Source organism: Cicer arietinum, chromosome 2 (genome assembly GCF_000331145.2).
Source record: "Cicer arietinum cultivar CDC Frontier isolate Library 1 chromosome 2, Cicar.CDCFrontier_v2.0, whole genome shotgun sequence".
NCBI lineage: Eukaryota > Viridiplantae > Streptophyta > Magnoliopsida > Fabales > Fabaceae > Cicer > Cicer arietinum.
The window spans coordinates 30,760,108-30,774,206 of record NC_021161.2 but is presented as its reverse complement, the minus strand read 5'-3'; the positions used below and the strand labels follow the sequence as shown (position 1 = coordinate 30,774,206).

Here is a 14,099-nt window from a genome sequence, read left to right as displayed (position 1 = left end):
ATATGGGGATTAACTTTAACTTATCTTCAAAAGAGTTCAGCTTTTGTCAAGTAGAAGAAAGAAACAGTTTCCTAAGAAGGATTTTAGGCATTCAAGTGATTCAAGAAATAGAAAGGAGAATTCAAAAATTAAGCAAATCATCTATTATTAATTAAATGAACTAGAACACTTCAAAATTGAATGTCCAAATATGAAGAAGAAAACCTTAAGAAGAAAACATCTAGAAGGAAACATAAAGAGTCTCATGGCAACATGGGATGACTCTAACACATCGTTAGATGAAGATGAGGCACAAGTTAACATGACTATAATGGTCAGTGTACAATTTGACTCTGATAGTGAAACACTTGATGAAAATGAAAATGAGGTATTTGTTATCTTTCTCATGATGAATTAACCTCCACTTGAAATAAAGTTTTAAGCGAAGCTCACAAAATTTCTTTTAAATACAAAAGTTTGAAACAAGTTCATTCTATTTTAATAATGGAATACAAATCTCTTGAAAGAATTGTGAAACATTCTTTTCATAAAGGGAAAATTAGCTTCTTAAAAGTCATACTTAAAATAACCAAAAGAAATTGAATCTAACTCTATTAAATGTGAAATAGTGTTTCAATAATTTCTTGTAAACGTCATAAAAATAAGGAAACTAGCTTCTATGATCTATGGAGTTAGCAAAAATAATAAACAAGGCATTGGTTTTTGAGAAAAATAGTAAAATCCTAATATTAGCAATATGAACACTTTATGTTCTTACTGTTTGAAGAAAGGGCACGTTAGAAGAACTTTTCCTATGTTCTTTCAGTGATGATCTAGTCTTCAAAGGATCATTTGTACTTTCCAATGATGATGAACTTTTGTGATCTGGAATCAAACTTGTCAAGGTTGTCTTTAGTACTTAACATATAGCAAGTACAACCAAATTGTTTAAAGTATGAGGTTTTACGCTTTTTACCCTTCTATAATTTATATGGTGTTTTATTCAATATTGACCAAATTAAGATTTTATTTTGAATATAGCATCGCTACAAGAAAACACTCATTTTGTGGCCAACTTTACAAATATTTTGTGGTTGAAAAATACCCTCACAAATTACTGACCAAAAAAGCTCTCACAAATACTAAATTTCAAATTGGTCGTTATTTGTGGCTAAAAACGCCCTCACAAAGGACTATAATTTCAGCTGGATTTTGTGGTTGTCTAAGCCCTCACAACATTGTCAGTCATTAAAAAGAGTTGTAATTAAGATCGTACAAAAAATTTGTATACTTTAACAGTCTCTATTTTTGTTTATAAGGACTTATTTTATGAAAAATTTCATTAAACATCATTTAAAATTTTTATTTGATTTATATATTTATAATATCTATAATGATTTATTATATTGTTTGTAAATGCTCCCCTAATTAACATATAAAGTATGTCATAATTTATATATAATGCTTTTGAAAAATAAAGCAATTTATATATAAAACATCGATATATATATATATATATATATATATATATATACACACACATAATTTATATATTTATTTAATTTTCAGAATAAACATATATATTTACACACATATATGGATATAGGTTGTAGTTGGATGTACAATAGGAATTTTCCTAGAAGGAAGGGTCTTAAACAACGTTTTGCTGACAAGGTTGAAGACTTTCTCAATTTTGCGAGAGTGCATAAAATTGTCGAAGATGAAAGCGGGGGATGAGATGTCCATGGTGTTTATGTCAATGTAGATAGTTTAAGAGTGAAGATGAAATAAGAGTGCATTTATATAAAGATGGATTTATGCCTAACTACTGGATTTGGACTAATCACGGGGAAGAGTCTCCAACGGCGCCTAATACTAGTACACGTGTAGAGAATAACATAGGTCCTTCAAATAGAACTAACATGTTAGGTGTAGATTATTATAACTATCAACACTTTGAGGTGATGAATGATATGATTTCAGATGTTGTTGGGGTTAATTTTTCATTCAGTGAAGATCAATATGACGATACTAAAAGAGACAATAAATCGTTCTTTGAAGGATCTCCAAACTCAAAGTTATCAATGTGTATTAGACTTTAGGTCTAAAGTCTCAATTTCATGTTCCTAATTTATCTTTAGATTTGATGACTAAAATGATGCTAGATGCAACACCTGTTAGAGATGGTTTGCCGCAAAGTTATTACGATGCTAAACATTTAGTGTCAAAGTTAGGATTGGGTGTCAAGAGGATTGAGTGTTGTGTTAAAGGCAGCATGTTGTATTATGACAATGAATTTGGTATAAATGATGTCAACTTAGTTGAATGAATTTGGTATAAATGATGCCAACTTAGTTGGTTGTCGTGTTAATTGTCTCTGCCCAAAAATGTTTTGCAATATCCATCTCATTAAGCATGGTTCTGGCCCTTTCTTGAAGGGATCTATTTTGTTATGGTGTTCTAGGAGAGGAGAAGTTGTGAGAGATTTCATTCTTATTACAAAAACTTTCAAATAACTTGTTTTCAAATTCTCCTCTATGTTATCTTCTAATTGTTACAATCTTAAGACTTTTTTCATTCATAACTTGTTTGAAAAATGCAATAAAAACTTTATGGAATTCATCATTATTTCTTAATATTTTTACCCAGGTTCACCTACTGTAATCATCTACTATCACAAAGCTATACTTCTTACCATTTAGTGAGCCTATTTTCACTGGCCAAAAGAGATCTATATGTAAGAGCTCAATGGGTTTTCAGGTAATGACTAAGTTCTTAGGAATAAAGGAGTTCTTTGTTTGTTTTCCCATTTGGAAAGCTTCACACATAATTTTAGTTTTGTAGCAAAGCTTAGGTAGACCTCTAACTAGTTGAAGCTTCTTCAATTTTGAGACTAATATATGGTTTACATGATCTAACCTTTTGTACCAAATTAATTTCTCTTTGTTTCTTGACATTAGACACTTAACATCTTGTTTCTCTAGACAAAAATATATTTACCTTATATATGTTATTTTTCCTAACCTGTGAAGAGTACAGATCCATCCTTTTGACTAATTACCTTGCATATTTTTTTATTAAATATAATATCATAATTACTATGACCTAACTAACTAATACTTAATAAATTATGATTGAGACCTTTAATAAACAAAACATCTTTAATAGAAGAGTAGAGTGCCATTACCAATGGTCCTTATCCCCATGATCTGGCCTTTTTGCTTTGCTTCAAAGGTTATTATGCCTCATTTGATTAATGTTAGGTCTTGGAAGATAGACTTTTCTCTTCTCGTATGTCACGAGCATCCATTGTCCAAGTACCATGATTGGTGTTTTAAATTGGCTGCTGAGGACATATGCAACATATAAAATTTTGTTCTTAGGTACCCAAATTTGGTTGGGTCTTGGTTTGTTAATCTTGAAAGGTTTCGTGTTTTTTCTTGTATTTAACATGGGACAAGATGATTTAGAGTGACCTTTCTTTGAGAAAACAATACACAAACTATCAAAGGGAATAAGTTTAGGTTCAGTACTATTTCTTCAAATGTTAGACCTCTTTTACCTTTTCTACTAACTCCATAAATCATATAAGCATATTTGCTTCTTTCCATAAATAATCTTTGTTGTCTACTTGTCGGTTCACATGTCAAATTCCTTTAAAGCGGTTGCATTAACATGAATATATTGAACTTATAATGCATCTTGTACATCTTATTATGATCATCATCCATCTCCTTTCCTGGAACCTCATTACCATCCTATTTTGTTGGAGCAGTATAATCATCTTCCACCAAGTCACAAAGTTAAGGATCTTGTGCAATAAAGAAACTCTACAACCTGTCCTTCCAGTACTCAAAACATTCACCATCAAAAAGAGGGGGTATGTTGATGTTTCCTCCAACAACTTCTTCACCAAATCCAAACATGTTGAATCCTTGGATCTTTCCTCAAACACTGTAATGTGCTCAACCTTGTGACTAAGTTGTAATGCCAATTGAAGGTGCAAACACGAGGAAGTGGGTTGAATTGTATTTGATTAAAATTGGTTCTTTGTCCTTCTCCAGCCTTGATCCACCATTTATCGATGAAATTAGGGTTTGTGAGTTTTGCCCCTCAAGAATTATGAATCGTGTCTTCATTCCAACTTGGTTAACAAATATTTCTTCCAAATATAATTCTAAAAGATATGTTTTGATAATATGACCCTTAATTCATTTGATTGTTATAGTAAGGTGTTGTGTTGCTTGAATAATTAGAGTTAGAGGCAGATGCAACGGTGTGTGAATAATTAGTGGGATAAGCAATTTCACCATTTTTCTTTATCAAATTCAATGCAACTTCATAGTGTGTAGTGTATCAGAGGCAAAACTTTGGAGTGTGTTGCAATCTTCAGATTCAACGCAACTTCAGAGTATGTTGTGTATCAGAGGCATCACTTTGGAACGTATTGCAGTCTTCAAAGTCAGTGGAGTATATGCTTCATTAGTAGGCTTGAATAGTGGCTTCAGACTTCAAAGGCATGTTGAATCTTCAGAGGCTTACTAAATCTTCAGAGACAGGCCAACAGACTGACTCGTCAGAGGCCTACAAATTAGAAGCACGTTTCAATCTTAAGAGGCAAATGCATAAACATACTGAACTACCAAAAGCACGCTACCGGAGGTAGATGCGTGAACTTTTTTAATGTATGGATTTTATTGATTTGATTTCGTTTTCTCTAACATATTAACTTCCTCGGGAGTTGGTATCCTCTGGTCATTTCCTCTAGTGATACCCTCTGGTGGTGGTATCCTCTTGTGACTTTCGTTGTTCTAAATTTTGGTAGTCATATCCTCTGGTGGTGGTATCCTCCGATTTTCTTGCTTTAATTTCGGCATACTAAGTGAAATTTTTAGTGGAATAAATTGTTTTCACAAAGTACTTTTGTTAGCATCAAAACCGCATATTGAAATTGTTCCTGAAATCAATTTGGTTCCAACACATATGATCTTTTTAACATGACCAATTATGGTGTAGCTTGTAATACCCCAATTTTTAGCAGCGCAAGTGTATTTTTTTTTAACACAATAAATAATTTCGGGAATAAAATAAATAAATACTCTTGGATAAAATATTTAAATTGTAACATAACGACAAAGTCAACAAATATTTACAAGTAGCGGAATAGTTTTTGAAATAAAAATCCAAAGTATTCAAACATCAAAATACACCGGGGCTATGAGGTATATCAGACATAGCTCATACCCCTGGGGTATTCTCGGCAGACACCTTTACAAAAGCACTGCCCCAAGAATTTTAACTCCCCCACGTCACATCAAAAAGTAGTATATGAACCCATCAAAATAAAAGTCTAACTGACAATATTGGTATAGGTACAGTCTTCGAACATACAGTAAATACATCCACAAAAGAAAGACCTATAGTCCTTATACAACCGTCTAATCTGATCATACTACAAAAACTATACGACCCGGGTGATCTCCACACGCCCTGAAAGATCCTCCTAACACAGCTCCAGTCAGGTGTGTCCAACCTACCTTCCCATCTACAGGGTACTAACTAGTGGGAAGGTCCTAGTTCTCATCTGAGGGCAAAGCCCAGATTTCCACAATAGTTGTAAAGGGTCACCAACCGAAATTAACAAATAACACATAGCATTTAAATTTCAAATGCATAAAATGGCCTTTCAACTTAGCATGCACCTTGAAAGGGTTTCCATATGTTAAACATGCATAATCAAAGTTGAAAAATTGAGTTTTAAACAAAACTGCACTGTCGTATTCGAATACAACATCCTTGTATTCGAATACAGTGTTGTTTCAGAAGTCAGTAGCAAAAACAAGATGCTTGTATTCGACTACAAGCCTCTTGTATTCGAATACACATCAAAAAACAGAAGAAAAAAATCAGCTTTTAAAGAGGTTTCGTAATCCATCAACACTTGCACACATATCCAAACAATCACACTTAGCAATTATGGCATAATCACAACAACAACTTGAGTTTACACACGCAATCATAACATTAAATCAAACATGACTCGCATGCCAAGCACCCTAATGCAATGCGTATATGGCAAAATGCATGGACTCGGAATTCCAATCAAAACCCTCCTCGAATGGCCATAAATCATAATTGTGCTGCCTATCACAGGCCGAAGTACTAAATTACTGAGGTGTCACCTATCACGGGTCAGCACGATTTACTAAAAGCGTAAATTGTAAATGTACGGCCTATCACAGGCTGAAGTACTATTTACCGATGTGCCACCTATCACGGGTCAACACGATTTACCAAAAATGTGTAGTCTTTTTTAATACTCATTTAACTCTAACGATTTTCACAACAATCAATAAGTAAATGCAGATATTAAAAGATTCCCTATTTTTAATACTCATTTAACTCTAACGATTTTCACAACAATCAATAAGTAAATGCAGATATTAAAAGATTCCCCATTTTTAATACTCATTTAACTCTAACGATTTTCACAACAATCAATAAGTAAATGCAGATATTAAAAGATTCCCTATTTTTAATACTCATTTAACTCTAACGATTTTCATATTCCACACAGTGACTACTCAAATATTTATTTTCCACCACACACATCAAATTTAATCCACAATTTACATTAAATTCGATCAATTCAAAAACCACAAAATCCACACCAAGTTCAATCATCAATCCCCACAAAGTTCCACAAAACTCAAACATAACACATGCCAAACTAATTTTCACAAACCACAACTCAAACACATCAAATTTCTTTTCCTCCACAACACACAGAGATGAATCAAATTCCTTTTCCACGAAAACACTCATCAATTTCACCAAAAACCCAACTCCAAACTTTCACCCATAAAAGCATTAAATTCATTTTCCCCAAATCTAAAATTCAAACTCAACAAATTTATTTTCCACACAACTACAAATAAGTCTCTATATGCAAACTAAAAGTTTGGAAGGAGCCTTTACCTTAACGGTAGCTTTAACGAGCGATTAAGGCCCCGCCATTAATTCCGGTAAAATTCCCGTTCGCGTTGTCGCTTCCAAAGTTGTTCACTAGCACTGTAGCGTAGAGGTGAGAAACTTTCTCTTCTATCACTTCTCGAAACGAAGCTTATATCTAGATCTAGAAGAAGAATCGCGAGAAGGAGGAAAATGTTTTGTGTTTTCTTTCAGTTTTCCTTTTCTTCTTTTTCCTTCCTTTCTAAATATATATATCAAATATCTCAAAATATCTAGATATTTATAACAATTACCAAAATACCCATCACTTCTCAAACCACTTTTTCAGAAAAATATCTTCTCTCGCTGCAATTCAATTGGCATATGATTTTTTCTGAAAAACGCTGCATCTCAGAAAAACGCTGCATCTCAAAAGATTAATCGTAAATCAATAAAATTATTCCTCGATGAATAAATTTAATTGGGGCTCCAAACATATATTTTTGGCATTAAACTCACAAAATATTAATAACATGGCTAAAAAGCCTCAGAGTTTAATATAAAAACACACCAAAATACATAAATTAGAATTTAAAACTATGGGTCTTACATAGCTTTTGTTATGTACTTTCATTCTAGATACTAAGTTTAGAAATCTTGAAAAATCTCTTTTATGTCTTCATCTTCCTCCATCTAGAACAACTCATATTGTCTCACCATTATGTTTGCTCTTGACTCCTCGAACTGCTTGTTTCCTTTAAAGTTGAGGTATAGATCATCAGAATTACTCTTTGGTATATCCTTGTTGCCGCATTTATCCAATTATTTAAAGGTTATTACATTCATCATAATGTTTCTAGATTTATGATGCAACTTGAAATTTTTCTATTGTTTAGTGCTAAGTTATTTTCTAGGTATGAGAACACCATTTTCATTAAGTACAACTACATAATCATTTTCAACCACATTCCATAATTAAGGGTCATGAGATATGAAAAAAGCTCTACAATTTATCTTCCAAAATCCAAATTTCTCCCTATCAAACATTTGAGGTCTATTCACATAACCACCAAATGTTTCATCATATGCACTAGCCATATTTCTCATAGGATTTTTACTCTAACATTGTTAAGTACTCAACCAAGAGATTGGGCTCTAATGCCAATGGAACGTGAGGAAAACACAGGAAAATGGGCTTTGAATTGTGTTTAAAAATATATCTTACTTAAAACCATTTTAAGAAGAAAAAAAAATAATACAAATAGGTGAAAGTTTTCTTTTAAAAAAATAGCTTACAAGAAAAAAGGTAAGCAAAAGATCAAAGACACAAACATTTATCCTAGTTCACCACCAACAAATAGATATGTCCAATCCATTGAATTTGAAGGATTTCTTACTAGTCAATCTAACTATGTTACAAGTCTTCTCAACCACTAATAGGTTGAATTACCAAAAATCTTTACAAGGTATGCTCTCAAACTATTTTTTTCATTTCTTAGCACTCAAGAACTGATATGAGCATTTTCATGAATTGTTATGTATGACGGCAATAAGCTCTTTTTCATCCTGTCGGTAGTGAGGATCACTAGTGCTTTTATAGAGAAATTTCCAGGCATTTAGCATTTAGCATTTTCATGATGTAACATAATGATTTGTATCAAATCATAAGAGATCTTGAATCAACATTAAAAACCTGGCCATAATTCGTCTTCATTATGGGTTCAACATATCTTGATAGAAATGGCAAGACTATAGAATGACATATTTGGAAGACATCTTGCACTTCTTAAGACAGATGAAATGTCCAAGTTATAAAGCAAATGAAGTTGACTTTTTATCAATACATTAACTTTGTCAAAGTGCTAACTTTATGCTTTAACCAGAAGGTCAAATGTTTGGTAGATTCATCAGAAGCAAACTCATTAGAGTCAGCTTGTATTAATAAATTCATCAGAGGCACGTCGAGAGCATTTTTAGAAGAGTCAGTCATACCTATAATAGATCTTCCAGAGCATTATCTTGTTTTCCTAATTTATCTTCTCCAATCATCAAAGGATGCAACATAAGGTTTTTAAGATTCATGATGAAGGTGAAAACACGAGAAAGGGGCTGAAATTGTGTTTGACAAAGTTGATAACTTTTTTCAAATTTGATGACGGTTGGTTGGTTTTTCTGAAGCAATAAAATTCAGAGGTAGCAAACAATGAAAACATAAATAATTTGACACATAGATTTATCCCGGTTCACCACTAACTTGACTACATCTAGTCCCCTCATTTAGAAGGGTTTAATCCACTAATTCAATTACCTTGAATTATAAAGCCCCTGACCCTCCAAGCCATTCTTTCCAAATAGCCTGAAAGCCCCAAACTTTTGAGGAACTAACCACCTTGACCCTACTAGCCAAATATTCTATTAACAACCTAGCAACCCCCGATTGAAGAAGGAACTAAACCACTATCGGATTGGATACAAAAGATTGGAACTTGAGTAGTTGCTTCTAATAAAGCCGATAATAATAATAAATCTCACACTTTAAAAAAAGAACACTCAGAGAATATTTCTAACCTGAACAAGTGTTTCTCTCTTTGAACTCTAAGATGAATTTGGAATTTTGAGCTTGAGTTTTTCTACTTTTTTCTGTTTTTCGATGTTTTTCTTCTCCAGCCTTGAGTATCTATTTATAGTTAAAATTTGGGCTTCAATCTAGTCCTTGTTTAATTATGAGTTATATCTTGTTCAGATTTAGTTTGTAAATTCTTCAGATTGATTATGTTTTTATTTTGTGTAGATTGAGTTTATAAATTCTTTATATTGAATATGTTCATAATTTGTTGTAAATAAATCTTGATAAAATCTTCTACAAATCTTTACTATATCTTATTTTCAACTTGGTCAAAGATTTTCTTCAATTGAAAATTGGAATCAAATATTTTTTAGATTGTCATCAATTATAAATTTGAATAAAATCTTATTTTAGATTTTATTCAAAAACATAAATATTCTTTCAAACTCTTGGAAGTCAAATATATTGTTATCATGAAATACTTTTATTAAGATCAAAACTCTAAATGTAAAACTAATTTGGTTCCAACACATGACAAGCGAACTACACACTTTACTAAATTCATTAGTGCTATAAATTATTCCTACAACATAACTTTTGTTATTATCAAAACAATTAAGAATCATTGTTATTCAACCAAACTTGATTTTAACACACCAAAGTATACTATTGCGTTCTGAAAGCTTCCTTCTTACTATAGTTATGCTCATTTTAAGGATTCGAGCCTTAACTTGGCTAAGTTACAATGAAAATCAGGTTTATGAAATTATAAGTTTACTCTTTGAAAGAGGACAAAAATTTAATCATAGAGTGCAAGTGAAAAGCTTTCAAAACAAAGTAATTAAAGTGTAGGTTCACTTGGCACAATCATAATTTTCTCTAGAACTTTTGAAGTGTAATGGTTCAATGATTGGATTTGCTCACTCTTTGCAATGACACAAGAATAATATATATAGTACACTGAGGATAGGTCGTTTCTTTACCGTTGCAGGCACAAGGCAAAGAATGTAAACATTGATTCCTTAAACTTGTCTTTTTATTGTCATGATTTCTTCATCATAATGTTCTCTCGTTCAAGACGAATCTTTAATAATTTCATATTATTGTTATTAAAGATAAAAATTTCGGATGAAGATATTGATCTTTAAGAGGGAAAAAAAGATATAGGCGATGCACGACTTGTGCTAGATGTGCTTCTATTAGATTATCGTTAATTGACTTGTATCAAATTTGACTAGATGGTTCACAAAATTATATATCAGAGGAACCATATGATATGCTTCTTTGGCCATATGAGTTATTGAAATGCTCATCAAAACCAAAATTAAGGGCCATTGTTCGGCAACCCAACTTGGATCTAACATAATATCCTCTCTATTAAGAGTCATTAGAAATCTTTGTAAATCAATCAAGTATAGTAACAATTAGTTTATAATGAATTCTGATGCTTGAATTATATATGATTCAAATTTTAATATCTTTTCAACGAGTATTAGAATCCTAGGCCAAATTGTGCATCAAGTCAAATTCAAACTTGCATTGTTGTTATAGATTGTCCTGATAGTAACTACCACCGTGGTTAGTGAAGATACCAGTAAACACTTGGTTCCTCAACAAATAGTTGTTAGAATTGTTGAGAAGACTATCAGGTCTCTGGTGGAACATCTGGAAAGGCAGCGTAAATAATACTCGTGAACCAATAGAGGTACTATACAAATTCAACTCAAGAGGAGAGTGAAGCCATAATTTTTTAGGAATCTAGAGCGAGACATGATAATATCGATTGCCTGGATAGTCTTGAGAATACTCAATGCTTAGAAAATCTAAGAGAATAATCAAATCCTTAAGAGGATGCATTAATAATACTTTAGTGGATTAAGTCTCTAACTGCAATAAGGCGAAAAATTATCTGTAAGGTGAGGACTAGATGTAGCAATTGTTGTAAATTAGTATAAAAATATCTACTGTAATAGGGGAAAAGTAAAGAGAGAATAAAGGATGGGAGGGAGGGGATAAGAGTTTTGAAATTTAAGGTTGAGACGAGGATTTTATATAAGTTCATCAGAAAATAAGTGATATTTTAGGTTTTTATTCTATTTTTTTTTTTTTGGAATTTACTGATGTAAATATTTGATTAATTAAATATTTAAGGAAATAAGTAAATAATTTAAATTTTAAATATTAGAAATGTCTCGCCAACATCATTGATATTGTCAGCCCAAGTCACATCAGCAAAAACTAGTCAAATTAGTGTTTTTTAATTAAAAAAATTTTTTTTAAAATTTTTTTTGAAAAACGCTGATCGTACATTCTTATTTTTTAAGATATTGTTATTATTTACAAATGTTTTATCATACAATAGCAGTAGTGTATCCTTATTTGTTAAAAGAATATAAATAAATAATTTTAAAAAAAAATATTTTTTGAAAATCCATTTCCACAAGTTTTCCAATACAAATATTTGTCTCGTGAAACATACCATATGTTTACTTATACACATATTTATTCGAGGGGACTTGTCAAAAGAATTTTGGAACATATCGGAAAAACTTTTGCTTATTGAAATTTTCGTTTAGAAATTTTCAATATGCAAAATCTTTTTTACATTTTTTTTACATATCAGAAATTTCAATTTTCAAAATTTTCGGCATAGAAAATTTTTTTCTCTTTTTTTTATATATTCAAATTTTCAAAAATTTGAAATTTTTAATATGTTAATTTCTAAATTGAATTTTTAAAAAATAAAATTCCATACCGTAAATTTTGTATTTATGTAAGTAAAAGTTGGGTCAAAATATTTTCAACAAAAACAATAAGGGTTAGATTTTTCAAAAATTGTAGAAGTAGGGGAGAAATCCAATTTTTGTTTATTGAAGAAAAATTTCCCTTGTACCCTCCTTATTATACCTATACCCCCAAATTTAGAATGAAATGACTATTTTGCCCTCGTATAAATAATAAAACCTCACAAAATTACCATTCCACGCTTTCACATTTCCGGAACAGAGAGTAAGTTTTTTTTCAAAATTTCCGGAGAAGTTGAGAAACAAGTTTTCCGGTACAGAGGTTGTACTCCGGAAAAGTTGTTTTAAAGTTTTCCGGTACCGGAAATCTTTTTAGGAAGTTTTCCCGTACAGAAGAGTGTTCCGGAAAACTTATTTTTGACATATCCGGTACAGAAAGCGTTCCGGAAAACTTGATTGCCAACATTTCCGGTAGTTACCGGAAAACTTGAGCATCAAGTTTTCCGGAAGTTACGTATATTTTTTTTTTTAATTTAATTAATTATAATTTTATAACTTATTGTGATTTAATTCTTTTAATATTTTAATTTTTCAGTGGGTGCACGAGGAAGAGACGGCAAAATCATACGAATTACACGGGACACTGAGACTTCTACATCGACTCCGATGAATCCCCCAGAGAGGATTCGACCGACAGCTTCAAGGAGAAGAAGACGTATGATTATTGAAGATGATGATGAGGGACATAATGATCAGGGGGCGCCTTCTACAGTGCATGAGGAAGATGTGGTACATGGGCAGGTGGATGTACATGAGCATATGGTGCACGAGCAGGTGGATGTACATGAGCAGGAGGAGGCTGCACCTGCTCATGAGGGATAGCATATGGAGGAGGAACATGATGGAGCTGAGGGACCTGGTGAGCTCACACGGTATCCTGGAGGACCTTATGATTTGTCTGTCCTTACACGATACCGTTATCATGTTTCAGCTAGACTATGGTTTGGCGAGGTATATTAAATTAATTATTACTTATTTCAATTAATTATTATTTGTTGTCTAAATTTAATTTTAATGTCATATATTTTTTTTTGTATACAGGAGCGACCATTGCTGAAAATTGGTGCGCATGGGAAGAAAATGCAACAATTTACTCCGCCGGTACTTCCGCGACCCATAGAGAATTGGGTGAATTTGTCTGGTCTGAACCCATTACAACGGGGTAGTTTGAAGATGATCGACAACAACTTGATATCTACCTTTGTTGAAAGATGGCATTCTGAGACATCGTCATTTCACATGCCATTTGGTGAAATGACGATTACTTTGGATGATGTTGCCAATCTTCTCGGATTGCCTATTAGGGGTGAGTTCTACAGTCCACCCGATGTAGATAGAGTAACGACATGTAATCTTGCCGTCCATCTATTAGGAGTGACCACGGAAGAGATCTGGGAGGAGACCAGAAAGACTAGAGGTGCACACTATAGATTGGATTGGTTGAAGGAGGTGTTCAGAAGGCAGTGTGCAGCAGAGAGGTTTGACTGTGCTGCTAGGGCATATCTGTTGAATTTAGTCGGGAGTACTATTTTCGCTGATAAGAGTCATACTCTAGTTGATGCGAAGTACCTCCCTTTATTCAGATATTTAGATGGTATAGATAGATATGCATGGGGTACTGCTGCACTAGTGGTCCTTTATGACTACCTCTCAGATGCCTGCTATTATGACACCAAACAGCTAGGTGGATATATGACGTTGCTTCAAATATCAATTATATTTTAGTATTAATTGTGAATTATTTATTTAATTTATTTATGTTGTATTTAATTGTTAGTATTAATTATTTAATATTTTTA

General features: G+C 32.3%; 1 protein-coding gene across 1 annotated transcript; it reads left to right on the top strand.

Annotated features, from left to right (window-relative positions):
• The first annotated feature begins 244 nt into the window (after window positions 1-244).
• LOC113784443 (uncharacterized) lies at window positions 245-14,025 on the top strand. Its single transcript, XM_073365419.1, has 5 exons — window positions 245-367; window positions 11,048-11,174; window positions 12,836-13,037; window positions 13,075-13,251; window positions 13,512-14,025. The coding sequence occupies exons 1-5, from the start codon at window positions 245-247 to the stop codon at window positions 14,023-14,025; spliced, it is 1,143 nt and encodes a 380-aa protein (XP_073221520.1).
• The last annotated feature ends 74 nt before the right edge of the window (window positions 14,026-14,099 follow it).

Excerpts from the sequence above, each read along its gene's own strand:
- LOC113784443 (XM_073365419.1), top strand. The coding sequence starts at position 245 with ATGGCAACATGGGATGACTCTAACACATCGTTAGATGAAGATGAGGCA. Across the intron at positions 368-11,047 it reads TTGATGAAAATGAAAATGAG|ATTGTCCTGATAGTAACTAC; the intron begins GTATTTGTTATC and ends TTGTTGTTATAG. Across the intron at positions 13,252-13,511 it reads CTAGACTATGGTTTGGCGAG|ATGGCATTCTGAGACATCGT; the intron begins GTATATTAAATT and ends CTTTGTTGAAAG.